At 44.4% G+C, this 22,254-nt stretch overlaps 2 protein-coding genes across 3 annotated transcripts; one reads left to right on the top strand and one right to left on the bottom strand.

The window, feature by feature from the left end:
• Nucleotides 1-4,657: 4,657 nt before the first annotated feature.
• LOC101166640 (integral membrane protein 2A) lies at nucleotides 4,658-12,945 on the top strand. Its single transcript, XM_004073586.5, has 6 exons — nucleotides 4,658-4,896; nucleotides 5,113-5,250; nucleotides 9,660-9,839; nucleotides 9,908-10,018; nucleotides 10,830-10,974; nucleotides 11,650-12,945. Exons 1-6 carry the CDS (start codon nucleotides 4,825-4,827, stop codon nucleotides 11,742-11,744), a joined length of 741 nt encoding a protein of 246 aa, XP_004073634.1. The 5' UTR covers nucleotides 4,658-4,824; the 3' UTR covers nucleotides 11,745-12,945.
• Nucleotides 12,946-14,825: 1,880 nt separating this feature from the next.
• On the bottom strand, nucleotides 14,826-21,972 carry gpr174 (G protein-coupled receptor 174). Of its 2 annotated transcripts, none has more exons than XM_020706859.3 (3): nucleotides 21,782-21,972; nucleotides 17,423-17,826; nucleotides 14,826-15,925 (listed from the first exon to the last, which is right to left on the bottom strand). In XM_020706859.3, the coding sequence occupies exons 2-3, from the start codon at nucleotides 17,612-17,614 to the stop codon at nucleotides 15,083-15,085; spliced, it is 1,035 nt and encodes a 344-aa protein (XP_020562518.2). In that variant the 5' UTR covers nucleotides 17,615-17,826; nucleotides 21,782-21,972; the 3' UTR covers nucleotides 14,826-15,082. The 2 variants fall into 2 exon arrangements, with proteins under 2 accessions (XP_020562518.2, XP_023815143.1); XM_023959375.2 differs by lacking the exon at nucleotides 21,782-21,972 and adding an exon at nucleotides 21,150-21,399.
• Between the last annotated feature and the right edge of the window lie 282 nt (nucleotides 21,973-22,254).

Below are 22,254 nucleotides of genomic sequence, written 5' to 3'. Positions count from 1 at the left end.
CTATTATTGTTTTTATTATTACCATCCACCATGCAACTTACTATTAACATGTTTGAATTAAATTTCAATAGTAATAACAATTAGTTGCTAGTAGGCTGCTAGAAGTTAGAAGCTGGGGAAAGTATGGTTCACTGGGGTTATGTGCCCTAATCTCATTTACTTCTGCTCTCCTCTATTCATGATAATTTATTTATCCTTCAGTCCTCCATGCCTCTGTTTGCTGCAGAGCAACACTTGTTGTCCCTCTTTCTCACTCTCCTCTGGCTGTGGACCCTCGTCTCGCACCCCCAGTTCCATCTGGATGAAGCCCATCTGCTGGACTATTCAAACGTAGTTGTACAGTTCCATCCATCCATCCATCTTCCTCCGCTTATCCGGGACCGGGTTGCGGGGGCAGCAGACTGAGCAGAGATGCCCAGACTTCCCTCACCCCAGCCACTTCCTCCAGCTCCTCTGGGGGGACCTCGAGACGTTCCCAGGCCAGCCGAGAGACGTAGTCTCTCCAGCGTGTCCTGGGTCTTCCCCGGGGCCTCCGCCCAGTGGGACATGCCCGGAACACCTCTCCAGGGAGGCGTCCAGGAGGCATCCGAACTAGATGCCCGAGCCACCTCAACTGGCTCCTTTCGATGTGGAGGAGAAGCGGTTCTACTCCGAGCTCTCCGCGGGTGACCGAGCTTCTCACCCTATCTCTAAGGGAGCGCCCAGCCACCCTGCGGAGGAAGCTCATTTCAGCCGCTTGTATTCGGGACCTCGTTCTTTCGGTCATGACCCATAGCTCATGACCATAGGTGAGTACTGGAACGTAGATCGACCGGTAAATTGAGAGCTTTGCTTTTCGGCTCAGCTCTTTCTTCACCACGACGGACCGATAGAGCGACCGCATAACTACGGACGCTGCTCCGATCCGCCTGTCAATCTCACGCTCCGATTTTCCCTCACTCGTGAACAAGACCCCAAGATATTTAAACTCCTCCACCTGGGGCAAGGACACTCCACCGACCGAGAGATGGCAAACTACCTTTCTCCGGTCAAGGACCATGGCCTCAGATTTAGCGGTGCTGACCCTCATCCCAGCCGCTTCACATTGGCCGCAAACCGCCCCAATGCACGCTGGAGGTCCCGGTTCGATGAAGCCAACAGGACAACATCATCTGCAAAAAGCAGAGAGGAAATCCTGTGGTCCCCAAACCAGATCCCTTCCGGCCCCTGGCTGCGCCTAGAAATTCTGTCCATAAAAACTATGAACAGAACCGGTGATAGAGGGCAGCCCTGCCGGAGTCCAACGTGGACCGGGAACAGGTCTGACTTACTGCCGGCTATGCGGACCAAGCTCCTACTCCGGTCATACAGAGACCGGACAGCCCTCAGTAAGGCTCCCCGGACCCCATACTCCCAGAGCACCCCCCACAGGATGCCACGGGGGACGCGGTCGAACGCCTTCTCCAAATCCACAAAACACATATGGACTGGATGGGCGAACTCCCACAAACCCTCCAGCACCCTAGATAGGGTGTAGAGCTGGTCCACTGTTCCACGACCAGGACGGAAACCGCACTGTTGTTCCTGAATCCGAGGTTCGACTATCGGACGGACTCTCCTCTCCAGTACCCTGGCATAGACTTTCCCAGGGAGGCTGAGGAGTGTAATTCCCCTATGGTTGGAACACACCCTCCGGTCCCCCTTCTTAAAGAGGGGAACCACCACCCCTGTCTGACAGTCCAGTGGTACAGTTCCCGACCGCCACGCGATGCTGCAGAGACGTGTCAGCCAAGACACTCCCACAGCATCCAGAGACTTGAGGTGCTCAGGGCGGACTTCATCCACCCCCGGGGCCTTGCCACCGAGGAGCTAGTTGACTACCTCAGTGACTTCAGCCCGGGTAATGGACAGCCCCACCCCAAAATCCTCATTCTCCACTTCTTCAAAAGAAGGCGTGTCAGTGGGATTGAGGAGATCCTCGAAGTACTCCTTCCACCGCCCGACAATGTCCCCAGTCGAAGTCAACAGCTCCCCACCTGCACTGAAAACGGTGCCTGTGGAGAACTGCTTTCCCCTCCTGAGTCGTTGGATGGTTTGCCAGAATTTCTTCGAGGCCAACCGATAGTCCTTCTCCATGGCCTCACCGAACTCCTCCCAGGACCGAGTTTTCGCCTCCGCAACAGTCCGGGCCGCAGCTCGCTTAGACTGCCGGTACCTGTCAGCTGCCTCTGGAGTCCCGCAGGCCAGCCAGGCCTGGTAGGACTCCTTCTTCAGCTTGACGGCATCCCTTACTTCCGGTGTCCACCACCGGGTTCTGGGGTTACCGCCGCGACAGGCACCAGAGACCTTGCGACCACAGCTCCGAGCAGCAGCAGAGACAATGGAGGTGGAAAACATGGTCCACTCGGACTCAATGTCCCCAACCTCCCCCGGTACCTGTTTGAAGTTCTCCCGGATGTGGGAGTTAAAGACTTCCCTGACGGAGGGCTCAGCCAGACGTTCCCAGCAGACCCTCACAGTACGTTTGGGTCTTCCAAGTCTTTCCGGCCTCCTTCCCCGCCAGCGAATCCAACTCACCACCAGGTAGTGATCGGTGGACAGCTCCGCCCCTCTCTTCACCCGAGTGTCCAAGACACAGGGCCGAAGGTCACCTGAAACAACTACAAAGTCGATCATTGACCTCCTGCCTAGGGCGTCCTGATGCCAGGTGTACTGATGGACACCCTTGTGCTCGAACATGGTGTTCGTTATGGACAAACTATGACGAGCACAGAAGTCCAATAACAAAACACCACTCGGGTTCAGATCAGGGGGGGCGTTCCTACCAATCACACCCCTCCAGGTGCCACTGTCATTGCCCACGTGGGCATTGAAGTCCCCCAGGAAGACAATGGAGTCCCCCGTTGGGGCACTTTCCAGTACCCCTTCGAGAGACACCAAGAAGGCCTGGTACTCCGAACTGCTGTTCGGCCCGTAAGCCGAAACCACAGTTAGAGACCTGTCCCCCACCCGGAGGCGGAGGGACATGACCCTCTCGTCCACCGGGGTGAACTCCAACACTTGGCGGCTGAGCTGGGGGCTCACGAGTAAGCCTACGCCAGCCCGCCGTCTCTCACCTTGGGCAACTCCAGAGTGGTAGAGAGTCCAACCCCTCTCTAAGGACTGAGTTTCAGAGCCCAGGCTATGTGTGGAGATGAGCCCGACTATATCTAGACGGTATCTCTCAACCTCTCGCACCAGCTCAGGCTCCTTCCCTCCCAGAGAGGTGACATTCCATGTCCCAAAAGCCAGGTTCCATGATCGGGGTTTGGGCCGCCGAGGCACCCGCCCTCGACTGCCACCCAAACCACATTGCACCGGCCCCTTTTGAGGTCTCCTACGGGTGGTGGGCCCATGGGAGAGTGGTCCCACGTCGCTCCTTCGGGCTGTGCCCGACCGGGACCCGTGGGAAGAGCCCCGGCCACCAGGCGCTCGCCTCCGAGCCCCGACCCTGGGCCTGGCTCCAGAGTGGGGCCCCGGTGACGCCAATCCGGGCGACGTAATCGGGTCCTCGTTGTTTCTTTTCATCAGGGGTTTCTGAACCGCTCTTTGTCTGGCTCGTCACCCAGGACCTGTCTGCCATGGGAGACCCTACCAGGGGCTTAAGCCCCAGACAGCTTAGCTCCTGGGATCACCCGAGCTCTCAAACTCCCCCACCACGTTAAGGTGGCGGTTCACGGGGGAGAGTTGTACAGTTCGATAAGCTAATTCTTCTTTAACAGTTCTGGTACATCACTTGTCCGTCCTGGGAGAGGATCCCTCCTTTATGTGGACGTATCTGACGTTTCTTCTTTGTTTTTTCTTATGGGTTTTGCCTCATTGAGGAGGGTCTGAGGGCAGGGACGCCCAGTTTAGTTTAGTTTAGCAACCAGCTATTATATTTTTATAACTGATTTTATGTTTTGTACAATTAGTGAAGCCCGTTGTGACAACTTTGTTTTAATATTGGGCTATATAGCCAAAACATCAACCAGTGTGACTCAGACATAAATATCTGGCACTGAACAGTCAAGTTTTCCAGATTCCTTGTAATTCTAGAAAGGCAATCAAGTATAGATTTAATTTGTACAAACAAGTAAACAAGAATTAACGGCTAATTCATTCACCTTTATGTTCAATCCAGACACACACTGGACTGTAATGATGGTGGATCGTTTTTTTTGCTGCTGTCACGTGTGTGATGATACTTCATAGTAAAATAAACTAAAATAGATTTATCTCATTTTGAAACAATGTATAATGGCATAGGTCAATTGGATTAGGAGCTTGCCTCAGGCAGATTGATCTGGTTGGATTGTATGAATAGAAATAGATTAAATGAATAATTAATTGATTGCTACACCCCTATTATAATACAATATTATACAACTATAACATAAAATGCGATAACAATTCATATTTAGATGTAATCATAATATATGTAGTTTCAATGAGTGGCCACTAGATGGCGACAGAGTTGCCGCATTGAGTGAGAAGAACCTCGGGGCGCAAAAAACCTTGTTGTTTTCCGTTAACCGTTATTCAAAAACATCTGGATGCGCTTGGAAAGTCGGACTTTAAAAATGTCTTACATTCCCCCCAGCAGATCCCGTTGCAAGAGCGCGAGGACGTCTGACGCGTCATCAATGCATTTCCCACCCCCCCTCCCCCTCCCCACCGGAAGCGCTCGGCAGAGCGGTGGAAGCAAAGTGCGTCACACAGCTGAGCCGCAGAGGAAGACAGCAGAGAACCTCAACCCGCGGCTGCATCGCCGAACAGCACGCCCCGCGTCGCAGAAACCCGAGCCTCCGTCCGCGCGGCAGCATCATGGTGAAGATCGCCTTCAACTCGGCTCTGGCGCACAAGCCGCTCAGCAAAGAGGCTGCGGCCGCTGCCAAGGTGAGCTGACACGGGGGCCCGCGCGTGACCGTAAGCAGCAGGCCCGCGCCGGACGCTCTGAGTCTGAGTGCATCCTGCTCGGGCCGTGGGATTTGCACAATTCCTGCAGACGTTTTGTTTGGCCGCACAGCTGATCTGCACATCACTCAAACGAGGCTGCACGTTATTTGCACCACCGACATTCCTGGTGTCCCCCATCTGTTGTGTTGCGTTCAGGATCCTGAAGCGGCCTCTGTCCCCGTGGTTGCAGAGGGATCAACGGGTCGCTGCCTGCTCACCCTGCTGGGCATAGCCTTCATCCTGAGTGGGCTCATCGTGGGGGCGGCATGTCTGTACCGGTATTTCACCCCAAAGGTAAATTTCAAACTCATTTTCTATTTCCAACTCATCTGCATGTCAGCAGAGAAGAAATGGGGACGTACCTAAAATTTCAAACCCTTATGTCATTGGAAAGGGCTTAAAGAGCTTTCCAATTACATAAAGATCATCCAGATAGCTCAAAGAATGAGAAAGTTGGGCCACTTTTAGTCATAAATTTCTGTCAGATTCTTCTTCCACAAATAAAAAGCAAAGTTGTACAATTTCTGAGACCCAAAACAAGGACATCATAACCTTCTTATTCTTTGTCCGATTCAGGAAAGAAAGGCATCATTACAAAGCTAGTGAAAAGAACTACAGGAAAATCTATATTTATTTCCATATGATCAAATAAACATGACTTATGACCAGAATCGAGACAGAATTAAACAGATGTTTCGGGGCTCAGTAAAGCTTCAGCTTGACCTAAATCAAGTTCAGTGAGGATCACAGTATCTTGAATCAAGAGGAATAGATATATATATATAAATATAAAATATGAATAACCAAGTGGCAGATCCAATTTAAACAGAAATCAAACGTGACACATGAAAAATTGAGTAAAAACTAAATAAATAGTGTTTACAGTCTGAAGAAATGTAAAGATAATGGGTAAAATACAATTAAATATTTGTTAAAGTTCTTGATTCTTTTTAATTTTATGAAAAACAAATACATAAGAATACAACGTCCAATAAGCATATACTCAGTTACATGTGCCCCATAATTCTCAGTAGTCCGATGATCAAATAACATTTAACTGTTATTGATTCATAAAAATAAGTCTTAAAAGTCATTTCGAGCTGATTTTACATGATGATTATAGATAATAACAGAATTACGAAAGAGTATTTTGAGCCCTTTAAATAATTAGACAACTACCTAATCACGTTAAATTTTTTGCAAGCGGTTTTGTGAGTTAGTTATAACTTAGTTAGTTAGTTATATGCACGGATTAAAAAAAAAAGAGAGAAACAGGTCAAAGACAAGTATATCGACTATGTTTTTACCAGATTTGCCCGACTTTACGCAACTTACCGAGAAAGCAATTTTTGTTAGAAGAGAGACTCGTCGCTGCCGCGCGCGCGCAGGTCAAATCGGCGCTGTTGTGGGAGGAATATCCGCCGGAAGTGCTGCGCATAGACACCTCCCTAAAAATGAAAAAATCAGATAGTCTCCATCCAGATTATCTGTCATCAGACTCATAGAAAACAGTAAAAAAAAACTGTCCTGCTACTTTTAAATAAAGTGAAACTAATTATTAAGGGAAAAAACTGCAGTCTCAGGAGGAAGTGGAGGGTTATGTAACATCAGGAAGCATCCCTGCATCTCAATCCGTTGTTTTTATTTTTGGGACAGATTATCTTTAAAGTCCCCCTCTGATGAAAATCTGGATTTTGTTTTGAGTTTTTGACATGGCAATTTTTTAATTTAATGTAATAAAAAAGTCATTTCGTTTTTGCATTTCTGAGTATTTCTCCTTATCTCCTGTCAATCAAACTAAATTAATAAGCCGTTGTGATGTCACAGCGGCCCAGGAGCGCATGTGATCTGCCCACATTTAAGTGCGTCCAAGAATGGATTTTATTTTTAAAATTAAAAATTTATATTCAAAAAATAAAGTTCCAACATTTGTGTTCTCTCTCTCTCTGACTTCATTTGAAGGCTTGCTGTCCTGCATTAACCAGCGACGGTAAAAATAAAAACAAGAATAGAGTCAGGGGACCAGCGGGTCAGTGTTTGGTTCGCCAGCTCGCCTCCCGGAAGCCGACATATCGGGATCACTCCAGCTCCATCAGTCCTGTGCCAGACTGTCCAGGGTGTGCCCGCCTTTGCCCAAAAGCAGCTGCTTTTGGGCAAAGGCGGGCACACCCTGGTTTAGAGAATTGCGCCGGAGGACCTCAGATCGCGTTTGTAGCATTGATATAACATTGAAACTGGCTGCCTCTGCTGGCGGATGGCGTTAACCGTTACCTGAAATCCTAAATTTAACCCTTCTTCTGGGTCAGTGCGATCTACCGTATGTTCAGGACGCCATAGGGCACACTGGATTATAGGGTTTATGAGGGCTTTTTCTGTATTTAACGCATACAAAAGGCACACTGGGTTTTAAGATGGGGGCATGTTAACACAAACCGGTGAAACATGCATGCACGTGTGTTTAAAAAAAATAAAAAAAAATAAAAAGGCAGCAGGAGCAAAACTTGGTTCTTTATTTTTTCAGTCAGCATCCAAAAATCCATCAAAGTCCTCATCTGAAATGAACAGCTGGGCTAAATTTCTTTCAAACACGGCAGGTTTTTCCCTTTCGTCATCGTCAGAGACTATCTTGTTGCCGTGCGGCTCCTCATGCCCCCCCAAGCGTCTTACAGTCCATTCACAGACTGTGGCGTAACTCGCCCGGCGCCGCCTCCCAGTCTTAGTAAAACAGTGTTCGCCATGCGTCATCCACCGCTCCCACGCCGTTCCCAACCTAACTTTGGACGCCCTGTTCACACCGATGTCCAGCGGTTGGAGCTCCTTCGTCAAGCCTCCTGGAACGACAGCGGCTGTGAGATGTCGAGTCGGTCTTCCAACTCGGGGCGCCTCGCCTTGTTTCCGCGGAAACTCAGCCGCGCGGGTCTTCTTGACTTGTCGTGGTTTGTTTTCCAGCTTCCTCCACTCTTTACCGAAGTCACGCAAAAACCCATTAGGCGCACCGCAGCATAGGGCGCTCCGTGCATTTTGAAGAAAATGTAAGACTTGACACATTGTCCAATAAGTGTGGATTTGGAACCAAAAATAGGTCACTTTTCCCCGTTTCTTTATTCTTTAACATAAACTTTTGAGAATAGAGACTGTCAGTCGGTGTCGTTTGTGCCCCCCCCCCTGTGTTAAGCTCTTCACTCATGCATGAAGCAGCTTGCCGAAAGGGGGGGGGGTTGAGGGCGGGGCCTCTGAACTCAGCACCAACAACCAGAGGCTTCAGATAAACATTAAATATTTCTTTTTTTTAAGGACATTTAGGTTGTGGGATTTTGGTTCAAAACCTCATAATCATAATTAAAACACCATGGAGAACTATTTTATTAAAAAGAATTGCCATAAGGGGAATAAAAAAAAAAAAAACAAGGCCTCCTCTGAAGGCCATTAACAGGACAGCAGAACATTTGTTGCCTAGCAACCACTTTAATTAAAGGGTTCTCGTGAGAGCAGGCGATCAGAACGAGGTTTATGTAAGAGAAGCAAGTCACTATTCTGCTTAATAACCGTCTGTTCAGCAGGTGGAGCTGATGGTAAACACCTGTGCGGATGGATGGCTTCCATGCAAATTCTAAAATCATGAAAACTGTGTCTTTGTTGGATTGGTTTTGCCTGTGATCTGGAGAACAAACCCTTATCTCTGATGCGAAACTGATGCCTCAAAGTTTTTAAATGTATTTTGAAAACTTTGCATAGTGTTGGACATTTCTGCATCCAACCAGGAGCAGCTTGAGAGCTGCTTTGTGTTGAACCTCTGTGGCTAGAAGCTGAATTTTGGGCAGAAAAACTGTTATTTTTATCTGTTTTGTGCAACATAAAAGTAGGATTATTTTTACTTGACCAAAAAAACATTCTGTAACTTACAATATTTATGTTTTTTGTTTTTTAATTGAAGGAAGTTTTATTTTGAAAAACTAACATATTCTGTCCACCATGTACATCTAGCGGTAGTTTTTTGCCTCGTCTCCTTACTACCTTGTTTAAAGCGGCTGCTCCAACTACCAAAATAAAAGCCCCAAGGTAACAAATTTAAATAAAAAAAAAAAGAATTTTGAAAGTTTCTTCGGGGAGAAAAGAGCCAGTGAGGAAACAAAAGAGCCTACCAACTTCACAGAAAAAAGAAAAGCTGCATTTAACAGACAAAACCAGGAGTTTTTCTTTAAAATATGAATTCATTGCTACAATTGAATCAAATAAAATTGCTGAGTCATGGAAACGTGTAAAAGGGACATTTAAGATTTTTCCTACAGCAAAGCTAAATTAGGCAGAAAATACTCCTCTGTCAAAGAGAAATGCTTGAATTGAGATATCCGTGTTCATGGAAAACGAGCTGAAATCTTGCCTTTTATTACATTTGTACAAATAAGAAACAACTTTGTTTCATTGAATCTTCATCATCTATGAAATATCTACACATTACCTTTCTCAAACTAAATTTCATCTATTAGCATTTTAATTTGAAAGATAAATATTCAAGACACCGGAAGCTTAAAAAAGTATCGGCCTCCTCTTCCTCCCGTCTCTGGAAAAAATATTGTCTGACTTTTTCAACTAAAACGGTTTAACCTGGCAGTCTCGGGTTCCGAAAGTTCTGTTTTTCTTTTTGGTGATTTAGTTCAAGTTGTGTTTTCACTTCCTGTTGTTGCATCTCGCTCTCCCATCAGAGGCTGTACCACGGCGCCATGCAGTTCAGCGACGTGTTAACCCCCGAGGAGAGCCAGCCGTACTACCTGCCACGGGTGGAGGAGGAGGTGGAAATCTCCGACAACATGGCGGTCATCAGCGTGCCCCCGCCTCGCTTTAGGCCAGGAGACCCCGCGTACATCCTGCATGACTTCCACAGGGTAAAGTTGGGCAGTATTCGGTTCTCAGGAGGAGGCGGGGCCTTGACGCCTTTGATCTCTGTGAGCAGAAGCTGACGGCGTACCTGGACCTGACTCTGAGGACCTGCTTCGTGATCCCCCTCAACACCTCGGTGGTGCTCCCCCCTCAGGACCTCATTGACCTCTTCTCGCAGCTGATGGTGAGGCCTTTCTTTTTGGTTTCCTGCTGTGTATTTCCCTCCACCAAAAAGTTATTTTCAAAATAAAAGGTTTCACTGATAACATTTTCTCATTTCACAAAGATAAAAAAAGTGAGGTGAAAAGCTTCAGTCGCTATCACAAAATATTTCATTAATAAGAAAAATAGAGTAAATATTAGTACGCCTTTCTCTGTGGTGAAACTTGCGTGCTTTGGCAGAATTAAAACATAATTTTTCCATCTCCAATCACCAATAAGGCATGAGTGGACATGCTCTCTTCCCTAGAGGCGTTTTTTTTTTGCCCCAACATAAAAAAAGCACATTTTTTTATGTGATCTGCCAAACACTGGTGCCAACCTTCCACCAGAGGCAAGGTGGGGCTCAGCGTCTTGCCCAAGGACACTTCCACGCAAGGGCGGGAATCAAACCTGCAACCTTTTGAGGTCGACCGCCCTACTGCTGTTTTTTAACCTGTCCTGTCCAACAGCTGAGCAAACAGATGAGAGCTGAAGGCCTCTTGTGTTGGACATATTTTACTGTTACAACAGGGGTTTATGGATCTTCTGACAAACCAGAGGTATATTTGAATAAACCCCTTTTGTAATTTAGCCTAAACTTTATTCATCTTAATCATATTTGTAACAGTTTTTTGTTGGAGAAAAGGAAAGGAGGGAAGAAGAGAGAGATGGATGTCAGTGAAGGGGGGGGGGGGGGGGGTAAAAATATGAAGCAGCATAAAGCAACTAGTTGTTTAGAATCATTATGGTCATGTTTAGATGTAATACAGATTTCGTTTTGTTTCGGCCTTCAGTCCGACTCGTACCGCAGCTATCTGGTGCACGAGGACCTGGTGGTGACTGAGCGCATCGACGACGTCAAGCCTCTGGGCTTCTACATTCGCCGACTGTGTGACGGAAAGGAAACCTACAGGATGCAACGCCGTTCCAGCCTGCCAGGTTCGGGCGAGTCACGCAATGAATGTGTCGCAGCTTTTGTGTCTTTAATGTTACTTCTGCGCTCAGCGGACGAGCAGCTTTTCATGAAGCAGTGATGTAGAAACACGAACATAATGTGCAAGGCCGGACATTGACGGGAAAAGGGGATGGACCCACCCCCAATGTGATCGCCTGAAAATACTTAAAAAAATACAATTTACACACGCACAACTTAAAATTACAGCAGCTTAAAACTTACTACGAATTCAAAACGACTCCTACTCATGCAGATCTTTAAATGGTACGCAGCAATCGCCTCATATACACACACACACACAAGAAACTGTTTTTACAAGTGAACACAGTTACACACAAAATGTATCAGTTAAAAATCAAGAGTTACGCACATCCAATGTTACACACACACAGGCAGACACAAGTTACCAATCAAAAGTTACACACAAATCCAATATTACACACACACAGGCAGACACAAGTTACCAATCTAAAGACACACACACAAATCCAAAATTACACACACACACACACACAGGCAGACACAAGTTAGCAATCAAGAGTTAGGCACACACAAATCCAAAGTTACACACAAATCTTTTTTTTTCCATAAAAAGTCACAATCAAAGTCTAGGCCGACAATTAACGTAGAGAAAAAAACAACATTGTGTGTATTTCTAGGCGGAGGCATCGAGAAGCGTTCGGCCGAGGACTGCTTCACCATCCATCACTTTGAGAACAAGTTTGTGACGGAGACCCGGATCTGCAAGGCCTGATGGGAAAGCACAAGCAAAAAAGGGTGGTTGAGCGGCAGAGTGTGAGTCACAGAGGGAACGGAAAAGAGTTGGTGGGAGGTGATGAAACCGACTGCAGAAGAGAGCTACTTTTGTACAAAAACTCCGGTGTTTGCCTCTTGCTTTTTCAGCTAGTGTCGAGTCGATTTAAGTTCCCGCATTTGAACCTATAAGCCTCTCCTCTGCCCCAAACATGCAGACGTCTTAGCTGTTTTGCTCAATATTCTCTAGCTTATGTGTTGCAATTAACCCAAGTTGAGTTTCCGTTGACGATGGTTTTGTTGCTGTAGCTTTCTGCAAACACATTTTATTGCTGTTACTGTGTTCTAACACCTTATGATTGGAATTGTTAGTCGTTCTGCTGAAAAGTGAAATCCTTCATGTCAGACATGTCTTGTGTGATCCTACTCATGCCAGTAACCTAAAAACAGATGTGTCCGTATATACTACTATAGGAGTAATAGCATTGATGTTTCCGGGCAAGCGCAAGTACATTACACACGTAGGAGTCCTTTTCATTCCTTTTTATCGACGATCCGAGATGCACACGACCGGTTCTGTAGATACTTCTATTACCCCAGACCTCTTCTGTTTGTGTTGTGTATTAGCGTAACCAATCGTAAGCACTCTGGCACCGTCGACATGCAGGTATTGTGTTTGAAAAATGAAAGAAATTGCACACTGAAACCGAAAGATTCCAGTTTGAAGACCGGATGAGGAAAAAGGGAAATTTCACAAGCCGAAAGCATCATTTTTCTAATTTGAAGTCTGATTTTAAAATTTGAGAGTTCCTGATTTATTGTTCTTGGAGACTGCTGTAAGAATTTTTGTTTTAGTTTTACCAGAACAGCTTAGCTGCTTGGATTTGTTTGAAGTGATTAACTTTTACGTCGGTTTGTTTGTAAAGCAATTCAAAGTGCTTTGCAGAAAAATAATTGATAGATACAATTTAATAAAAGTGTGAGCAATAAAAATGTTATTAAATTAGAAAAAGAAAAAAACCTTGTGTTGAATAACTTGAGTCATTTTAGTTGGTTCTGGGAGACAATCAGTGAGAAGTTAAAGTTGGCTTTGGACTACTTTTGTAAAAGAACGCTTCAAGATTTGAATGAAATGTGTGTACACTACTAAACCGAGCTGAACCTGGTTGTTGAATAAAGTTTCTTTTCTTTACCTACCGAAAGCGTTGCCTTGTTTGTCTTTGTCGTGCATTAAAATACACTTTTTCTTTCTCTAAAAGCTGTTCCAGGGAAAAAACAAAAACCACAGAAAATAACTATAAACCTCTTTTTGGCTTCTTTTTTGCAACAAACTGATGTTTTTCATTGAAAGACCCACTCCGATGCTCCTTTTTGGTATTTTAAAGTGTTCCCTGTGGTCTTTTAACTATGGTTATGCTGTCTTTAGCGAAAATCAAAACACCTGTTTTCTATGACATTTCTGTAGAGCTGCAGTAGTTCATTAGAAATTCACCTCTAGTCATGAGTACTGAGAGCTCTCTGTTTACACTCTTTACAGTAAGCTTACAGCCCCTCATACCCCCAACCTAACATTACAAGTGCAGCTAAAATAGCGAGCAGAATTGGGGCTATCCAGCTGTACATGGATCTATCTGTCTGCAGGTGGACGCACCAGAATGTAGCGGAGCAGAGAGATGACGAGGGCCGGCACTGTTAAATCTGAGGCCATGGGTCTAAACCGGAGAAAGGTAGTTTGCCATCTCTCTGTGGGTGGAGTGTCCTTGTCCCAGGTGGAGGAGTTTAAATGAGGGAAGGGAGGGAAGACCAGAGCGTGAGATTGACAGGCGGATCGGGGCAGCGTCCGTAGTTTTGCGGTCGCTGTATCGGTCCGTCGTGGTGAAGAGAGAGCTTAGCCAGAAAGCAAAGCTCTCACTTTACCAGTCGATCTGCGTTACAATTCTCACTTATGTACATGAGCTCCGGGTCATGACCGAAAGAACCAGGTCCCGCATACAAGCGACCGAGATGAGCTTCCTCCGTAGGGTGGCTGGGCGCTCCCTTAGAGATACGGCGAGAAGCTCAGTCATCAGCAGAGAGCTCAGATTAGAACATCCAGAGGAGCCAGTTGAGGTGGCTTAGCCTGGATGCCTCTTGGATGCCTCCCTGTGGAGGTATTCCAGGCATGTCCCGCTGGGCGGAGGCCCCGTTAAGACCCAGGACACGCTGGACAGACTACGTCTCTCAGCTGACCTAGGAACTTCTCCGGGTCCCCCTGGAGGAGCTGGAGGAAGTGGCCGGGGCGAGGGAAGTCTGGGTATCTTTGCTTAGACTGCTGCCTCTCTGACCTGGTCCTGGATGAGTGGAAGAAGATGGATAGATAGAACTCATGATTTTGATTTCAGGTTAATTTGTGAAAAGCAACTATTCCACGCTCAGGTAATTCAGCTGAATATCAGATTTTCAAAGGTCACGTTGTTGGGTAATGAGTCTGGTCTTAGTGAAAAATTGCAGAAGATCTTCAAATTCCACTGTTAAGAGAATTATAGTACAATTCAAAGAAAGAGAGAAAAGAATCAACAGATTCTTGCCCCTGTTGATCTGGGCCTTCAAAAAAGAAGCTTTGCGGTTTGAAGAGAATTAAAAACAAGTTGACGAAGCTCATCAGTTCAAAGCTGAAAGGATTTTCTGAATTGAAAACTGCAAAGGGAGTGTCTACGAAGAACTAAAGTGAGTTGTCCTACTGTCGATTATGTTGTAATTGTTCGCTTTGCGTATTAAATAAAGAAATTTAAAAATTACCTTTTGCATGACTGCGTCGTAAAATATTAGGTTTCTGACCAAAATCCTACACCAATCTATACACTTTTCTGACTGAATCCCTTTCAGAGGAAAAGGGTTGCTGGAGCCTATCCAGCAACCCTTTTCCTCTCTGTTCTGGTGACCATAGACCTTCATTTTACTATTTTATTTAGTGGCCTATTGACAAGAAACACACGTTAGGATTGATTGAAGAGCTGAGTTTATAGGTTTAAATCTTTAGAGTTTTAAATCTTGTTTAAAGCTTGTTCTGGTTGTAAATATGTATTTAAATACAGGAGACCAATTGGCAATTGAGTGGTTTATTTGTCTGACAGTTAATCAGAATTTCGAACAAGCTATCCAACGGATAAGATGAGAATACAAAAATGTTCTACTTTTTGTGTACTCTGTGATCATGACTGGTTTGTTAAATTCTCGTTTAATAGGACAATGGTGCAAAAAAAAGATAGAAAAACAGGTTTTTAATGACAAAAATAACATGTCACAACACAAACTAATCTACAGATTTTCACATACTTTGGTAAATTTGTATCCCTCTTCTCAGGGTGAGGGAGTCACTGTCTGCATTGGGGATAACAGAAGATCTACATTTATACTTTCAAAATCTCCTCCACTTATGCAGGACGTTTGCCGGTGTAAAGTATTGCTCTCTGAAACGTTAGTAGTCCTTAGTCGTCTCCAGAATTCATAAGTGGTGAAATAGTACATGAGTGGATCCAGGCTACAGTTCAAGCTGGCCAGGCAGAGGGTCAGTGTGTGACAACGCTTAATGAAGTTCATGACAGAGCAGTTGCCCAGGCTGTTGGATTTGGCCAGGAAATCGAGGGGCAAGGTCACGTGATAAGGGGCAAAGCACACCAAGAAAACAATGGTACAGCTCAGCACCATTCTTAAGGCCCTTTTCTTTTCCCCTTTGTCACGAATCGCTTCCGCTGTCGTCTCCCGGAGGCTCCCGGCAGTGTAACATGCACAAACCAGCACCACAATCAAAGGGATAATAAAACCCCCTAATTCTGCCAGGACTAGTAGAACCCCAACTGTCGGGGCACTGATGTTCTTCATGGGAAGCTCTGAAAAGCAACTCATGGACTGATTGCTGCCAGAATCCGAGCTGGGGTACCTCAGCAAAGGGAAAGCCAGGCAGAAAAGTGAGATGACCAACCAGCCAAGTCCACAAACGAGAAGATCTCCCTTCTTCTTGGATGAGTTATAAATCAGTGGGCATTTGATCAGCTGGCAGCGGCGAACGCTGATGCACGTCAGGAAGAAGATGGACGCGTACATGTTGACGTACTTGACATAGAAACAGGCCATGCAGAGAAAATGTCCAAAAGGCCAGGTCCTGTTCAGGTAGTAGTAGATCCGTAGAGGCAAGGATAGAACCTGGGGAGAGGTGCACAAGTGTCTCATTAAGATGTTCAAACAAGAAAAACCACAGGTTAATCAGCATAATTGGACATGTTTAAGATGATCTTAAATGGCTTTTGTGTATCATTTATACATGTTTTGTTGTGTTGTGGGGGGTGTTGTAGACTCCCCCCCCCAAAAAAAAGGCAAAAATGCTTTGCTCCATTTATCAATGTAGGTTTTTGTTTAAAAATGTTTCCCTTGTAATTCTGAAAGGCTGCAAATATCACATACAACTTTGAGTATTTTACTATCTTGAGAGTTTTGGAGGAAAAAAATCAGTCTCACAACTTTAAAACATGTGTTTAATGTTCAGTATCTCCGCTCTTTTTCTCTTCTTCATCAGTTAACTTTGGCATTCCACAAGCCTCTTTTCCTGGTCCCATTTTGTTCTTCCTGCACATGTTGCCAGTAAAGGAAACGTGATCAAGTTTCACTGCTATGCTGATGACACTCAGCTTTTTCTATCACTGATGTAAACATTACATTGATACGTAGCCAAAGGTAGGCTATGATTATTTACATTTTACTAAGAGCAAAGAGAGGTTTATGAACTCTGTTTTACTAGTATTATGGTATTATTTACTATACTATATAAAAGAGTTTGTGCCACTTTTTGCTTATGTAAGAGCACTTCAGGAGCATTCAAATCTTCTTTTATCTGAGACTTTTTCTTTTAAGTCAAAGCCGTTTCATTATTCTTTATCACCTTGAAAAAGGGCTCCTTTGTTTTATAGCTTTATGGCTGGTCTTGTTATGCATTTTATGCTGCTGCCAGCGAGGCTTTCTACTATTATCTCTGCTAAGTTGAGAAAGTGCATCGTCCAGAACCAAAGTGCAAACTGAAACATGCCTCTTCTTTTCTAGATTTATTCTTCAATTACTGAGTGGCCTAGAACCTTAGCTCTTCTCCTGTCTCCTTCAGCCCCTTGCTCTCATATTGATAGCAATATAAATGTCTGGTTTTTATGATTTATTTTTTGCCCACCGTAAAAAAAAAAGATTTAAAAAAAATTGCATTATCATGTAAGAAAACTGTTAGATTAATGGAAAACCTCCAACTTTCAATTCAAGTTTTTACGTTGGGAAAGTCAAACTATACTTAGGCAGGACTAAAATACTTCATTATGAGTAATTGCTATTTTGGGGATGTTTTAAAAACTTCCCCAACATTGCTGGTATTTGATGGAAGTTAAAACAGTTGCCTTTAAAAACTCTAACTGCAAGCCCATAGCATGACAGCTCCACTTCCATGCTTCAGACAGATGAATCATATTTATAACATTTTTTCAACCTTTTCTCACAACATTTCTGGGTTTGCTACAGATAACACGATCTTTTAAAAATAATTTCCTGAGTTAATAAAATGAACTGCATTTTTCTCCATCTCATTTCTGACTAACATTTTTCTTCTTGTACTGATTATAGAAGATGGCAGAAAAAACAAAAGTCTTGTGGAGATTGTTGAAGTACCTGCAGCAGGTCAGACAAAGCCAGGTTCATCATGAACAAAACAGCCTTCTTGGTCTCCTTGATGTAGATCTTGAACACCCAGAGTGCCAGGATGTTGAAGATCAGACCGGGCGCTAAGATCACGCTGTAGACCACTGCATACACTTTGTGCTGGTAATCCTTCAAACTCGAATCATCGCAGGTTTCATTCATCTTAAGCCAAGAACTTCAAATGTCGAAAGGTTCTCTAGCCAATTCGCAGAAAAGAAGTAGAAGAGGAAGTTGTTTGAAGCTCGCTGGCGTTCAGGTAGGAGCTTCTGCGCTGTCCATCATGGCGAGGAGGGGTTCATCCTGCTGTCTCTCTGGGTAGTCTTTTGGAGGTGCAGGCGGTTGTTTCGCACTGACAAGCGGTCAGGGTTTAGGCTCTGCAGAAAGAAAATAACGTGCATCTCAGGAGAATGATCACAACTATGTGCAGGAACCTGTTTCCTCTCTGCCTGAGCTTCCTCGTTTAAATGCTGAAGAGGAAACACAGCTGCTCTTCTGCCCAGAACAAACTGGATCAACCTCTTCCCAGGTGCATGCTGGGATAGGGGAAACTTGGATAGCTCCACATGAGCATCCACATCATTTGCTTGTTGCATGGGCAGATACACATCATGTTTTAATAAAAGACACTTACCTGCTGTGTAACACTGATCACATTGTTTCCCTGTTTGCCACACATGGCTGTATTCTCTCACATTGCCAACAACCGTGGGTGAAACTAGCCTTGATGGTCCCATTAGGCAAATTGGACCATGTCAACAATGCCAAAGAAGCATTATATCTCAGTAAGCGTACTGTATGGAGACTTTCTAAAACAGGAAACTCACAGAGCAGCTTGCGACTCTTGGTATGTCCTACACAATAAATCTTCTACAGATACTGGTGTTTAAAATCTGATGGAAACTCTGCTTCACCCACAACTGTAAACATCAGTGGGCGTTCAAGCAGCAAAGAGCTGGAATTAGTCATCCTTAGAAGTCCCTTTTTTCTACCTAGAGCTCACTACAAGCCATCACTGTGCAATGATATTTTTCAAGCGTGCAAACAGGAAATTGGGATGTTTAAAAAAACATCTGAATGTTTTACATATCATGCCTGTAACAGTATACCTCTTTTGCTTTTTCTGATTAGGATCACTGAAAGGGGAGTGCCAAAAGCATAGAGAAAGGTGGTTCACAACACTCATTCATTAGCTTTAGGACTTTTTTTAACCTTTTTATCTGGCTAATGCATAGAAAATGATTTTTCATGGCTCTGAAATCAGTAACCAATGGCAGAGTGCGACCTGTTTGGGATGTTTGCGCGCTTCAGTTTAGACTGAAAACTTACTGTTCTGGCATTTAGTGAACATGAGTTGCAGAACATGTGCTTCTACCTTGATGAAGGCCCAAAGCGCGTTACAGTCACAATCCCCCATGCACACACTGATGGTAGCGCAGCTGTCTGACACCGGCTGCAACCTACAACCACCAGGAGCAATGTGCATAAGCAGGCAAAGCGGGAACCAAACCCGTGATCCTCCAGAGATTGACCGCTTTACCTTTGCCCCACGATTTTTGCAAAGTTCTCAAAGATTTGTGCAAAACGTGAGCAATGAAGGAGTAATAACTACCGCTACGTGTGCTTAACCCGCATGCTCCACAGCTGGACTGCACAGCTGGTTTGAGTTTCCATCACCATGAAATATGTTAAAAGAATGTAAAGAATTAAGTCTTCTTTATCTTCTTCATTTAAAGTTTCATCTTTCCTTGTAGGAGTTGACAGGGGCTGACGTTTGATTAGGCGAAATGCGTGCAAAGGAGAAGAAGCTTTTCTTTAGTTTGTTGGGTCGTCTTACAGACCAGGGCCAGTTTGACAACTGCTGGGTGTCCGAGTTGGGTTAGGAATTCCTCAACTTATACAGCACAAATGGTCTCAATTCCAACCTTTTGCCCTATTCTTTCATTATAACCACAATTTTATCAGTTAAGCACTAATAAGGGAGACAGGCTCTGTAAGAATAAACACAGAACTTATTGTTTTTAGGTCAGGAATTATTCTATTTTTTTCAGCCTTGACTGATCAGCCTTTGGGTTACTTCTGCAGGGTAACATGTAAAAACAAAAGGAAGTAAAAGATACCAGCCATGAAACCAAGAAAATACTGTTTTAAATGAACAAACGTGTTCAAAATGCAAAGTTAGAATGCTCACATTTGATTACTGAAAGAAAGATCAAGGAAGTGAGTGTCTTTTTTAAAGGTATGATGAACGCAACATGTAACAGGACATTTTTTTCCGCCTCAGTGGCTTTGGCGCAATTTCAAAACGAAAAAAGGAGGTCACTTCCAGGAACTTGGGGCTGGTGTTACTTCTCTGTCAGTACATCTTTATGTCTTCATTCTGAACCGATAGGCGAATCGCCCGTCTTTCCTCCTAGCCAATCACAGTCATATACAATGTCCTCTTGTTTATTGCAGGAGTTACGGTCTACGAATAAGCAGCATTAGAAGCATGATATAAGTTTTAAGGTTGTAAAACTTCAGAGAGACCTGAAAATGTTCACACTTTTTCAAAGTCGAAATATTTGCAGAAAAATAAGTATAGAATGAAAACAAGGATCTGATTGCGATCAAATGTTTATGTAGATCTGGCAAATTGAATGCACTCTGAATAACAGACACAGCATTGAGGAGATTAATCAGTACACAGTGTGCTGTTAAAAAGCACGCAAAATTTCACAGAAAGAAATCTGCAAACGTTGAGACAGCAAAAGATGGAACGTGATATAGTGAGGGAACACTGTATTGGCCTTTAAATTCATGGATGTTGAACTCTCCGCATTCCAGACGGCTTCGCTGGCCCCCGTTTTCCACCTGGAATGATGCTTTGGGATGGTACTAAACCACCACCAGCAGCATCTCAGCTCTGGAATGTATTCACCTTCGGTCTGCCAGGGTTGGCCAACCTGCTTCCCTGCCTGTTTTCCAGCTCTCCCTGGACTGTTGGAAGCTGACGACCTCAAATCAGGTGTTCAGTCAGTCAGGATGTGGAATCACTTCAGACAGCTCAACAACAGAAAGCTGGAAATCAGGCAGGGATGTGGCTCTTGAGGACCAGAGTTGGCCAGCACACAAGACGACTTTGACCTAGAGCCTAACCACCAAAAATGTAAGGACTTATTCGTTTCCGTAGCCTTTCGCCCCAAAGATTTAGCCTTTGACTTGTGAATTAAAGCTTGTTTGAAAACAAAACTCATTAAAGCCATTAAATGTTTAACCAAAAAGCCATTCATAAGAGGGACTTTTCACATTCACTTTGACTCAAAGCCCACGTGTTCTAAATCTGCCTACATGTCTTAGTCACTGTCACAGTTTTTTCAACCAGTTTGGAAAGTTGCTCTGAGAGACTGAAAAGGCGTTATGTCATGAAGTGAATTCTCACTATCATAATTATCAGTAGTCGTAGTAGTAGTATATTTTTAACACTACGTCTAAACAAACAGCCTGGTTTTGAATTTACACTAATACCAGTTGCACTGAGTGAAACTCATCCTTTATCTCTATACTTCTGAGTCTTTTAATTCAATATTGCACACAAATAAACCCAACTTTTACTCTGAGAATCAAGGAGGTAAGAGGATCAAATGTGTCTTTACAAGCCAATGAAGCATTTATGAGCCTGATTCTTTTATTGAACATGTAGTTTTTTGCAGGAACTTACCTAAATGCAGCCCAGCAGAAAAATGTAGAGCTTCATTTTAAAATGCACCTAAGCAGACCATAAAAAGTCCTGATGGTGGGTCTTGAAGAGATTGTGTACGCGGAACCTCAACGGAGCTTCTCCGGTAAACTTTGTTCCTCCGCACCGACCCCTGAACCCTGTTACTGATTCTCCATTTATCAATCCCAGCATGGACCGTCCGATAAGGACTTCCAGCCTTTCTCTGCAACGTGAACAGACTACTGACTCTGACGCTGACTTACCAGCTTGTAGTTCTCTTTTCCTCCCATATGCTGTCAGTGATAAACTCTTCACAACACATGTGTGGTCTATAGCCCTTAACCTTAGCCTAACGTCTAAAGTTCTTCCGCTTAAGTGCAGGGTTTGGGGTTTTTCTGCTCTGACGGGACGTCTAACCAGTGACGGCCCTGGTCCCTCCACTTGTGAGTTGCTCAGAAACAAGCACAATCCACATGGAGGCACGAAGGAGAAACTAAGACACACACCCTCAGCATGACACACATTCCTCACACCGATGGAACATCTCAGATCCTCCATGAAAATGAGGCTCCACAGTGACAGAAAACCAAAACATGTTTCCATTCGAATCAGCCGGGGTCATAAACTCTCACCTCTGTGTTTTGAGGGTTTCGGCTTCACAAAAGCAGAACCTTGAGACTCTTGTTTCCTCCTCTTCATCCACTCTTTTAAAATCCCTTTTAGTGTCAGGAATTGATCTATGTTTCCATGCAGTTTGTCTCCTAAAATGTGTCTTAAGTCTGTTGTCCCACTCCTAGTGTGAAACTGAGCTGTACTGGAGGTTTTGACTCACACACACAGGGCTTCCTGTGAAAAGGAAGGGGGTGTGGTTTTCAAGACTTTACCTATACTTCTGCTATTCCTCTTACACATTTTTCTTTTAGTGTAAGCTGAAACCGCACGACAAAAAAAAACCACATAAAGTTAAAAAAAGCAGAAATGCAAACGCAGATGGGTTTATCTCCCACTAGGTTCTGTGGCGTGCATAAAAATAAAAATAAGAGCTCATATGGGAGGTTTTGTAAAGAAGAAATGACAAAAAAGGGGGTCATTTTATTTGAAAATT

This window comes from Oryzias latipes, chromosome 10 (genome assembly GCF_053564925.1).
Source record: "Oryzias latipes strain Hd-rR chromosome 10, Olatipes_Hd-rR_3.1".
Taxonomy (NCBI): Eukaryota; Metazoa; Chordata; class Actinopteri; order Beloniformes; family Adrianichthyidae; genus Oryzias; species Oryzias latipes.
The sequence above is the reverse complement of the archived record's forward strand: the minus strand, read 5'-3'. Positions and strand labels throughout refer to the sequence as shown.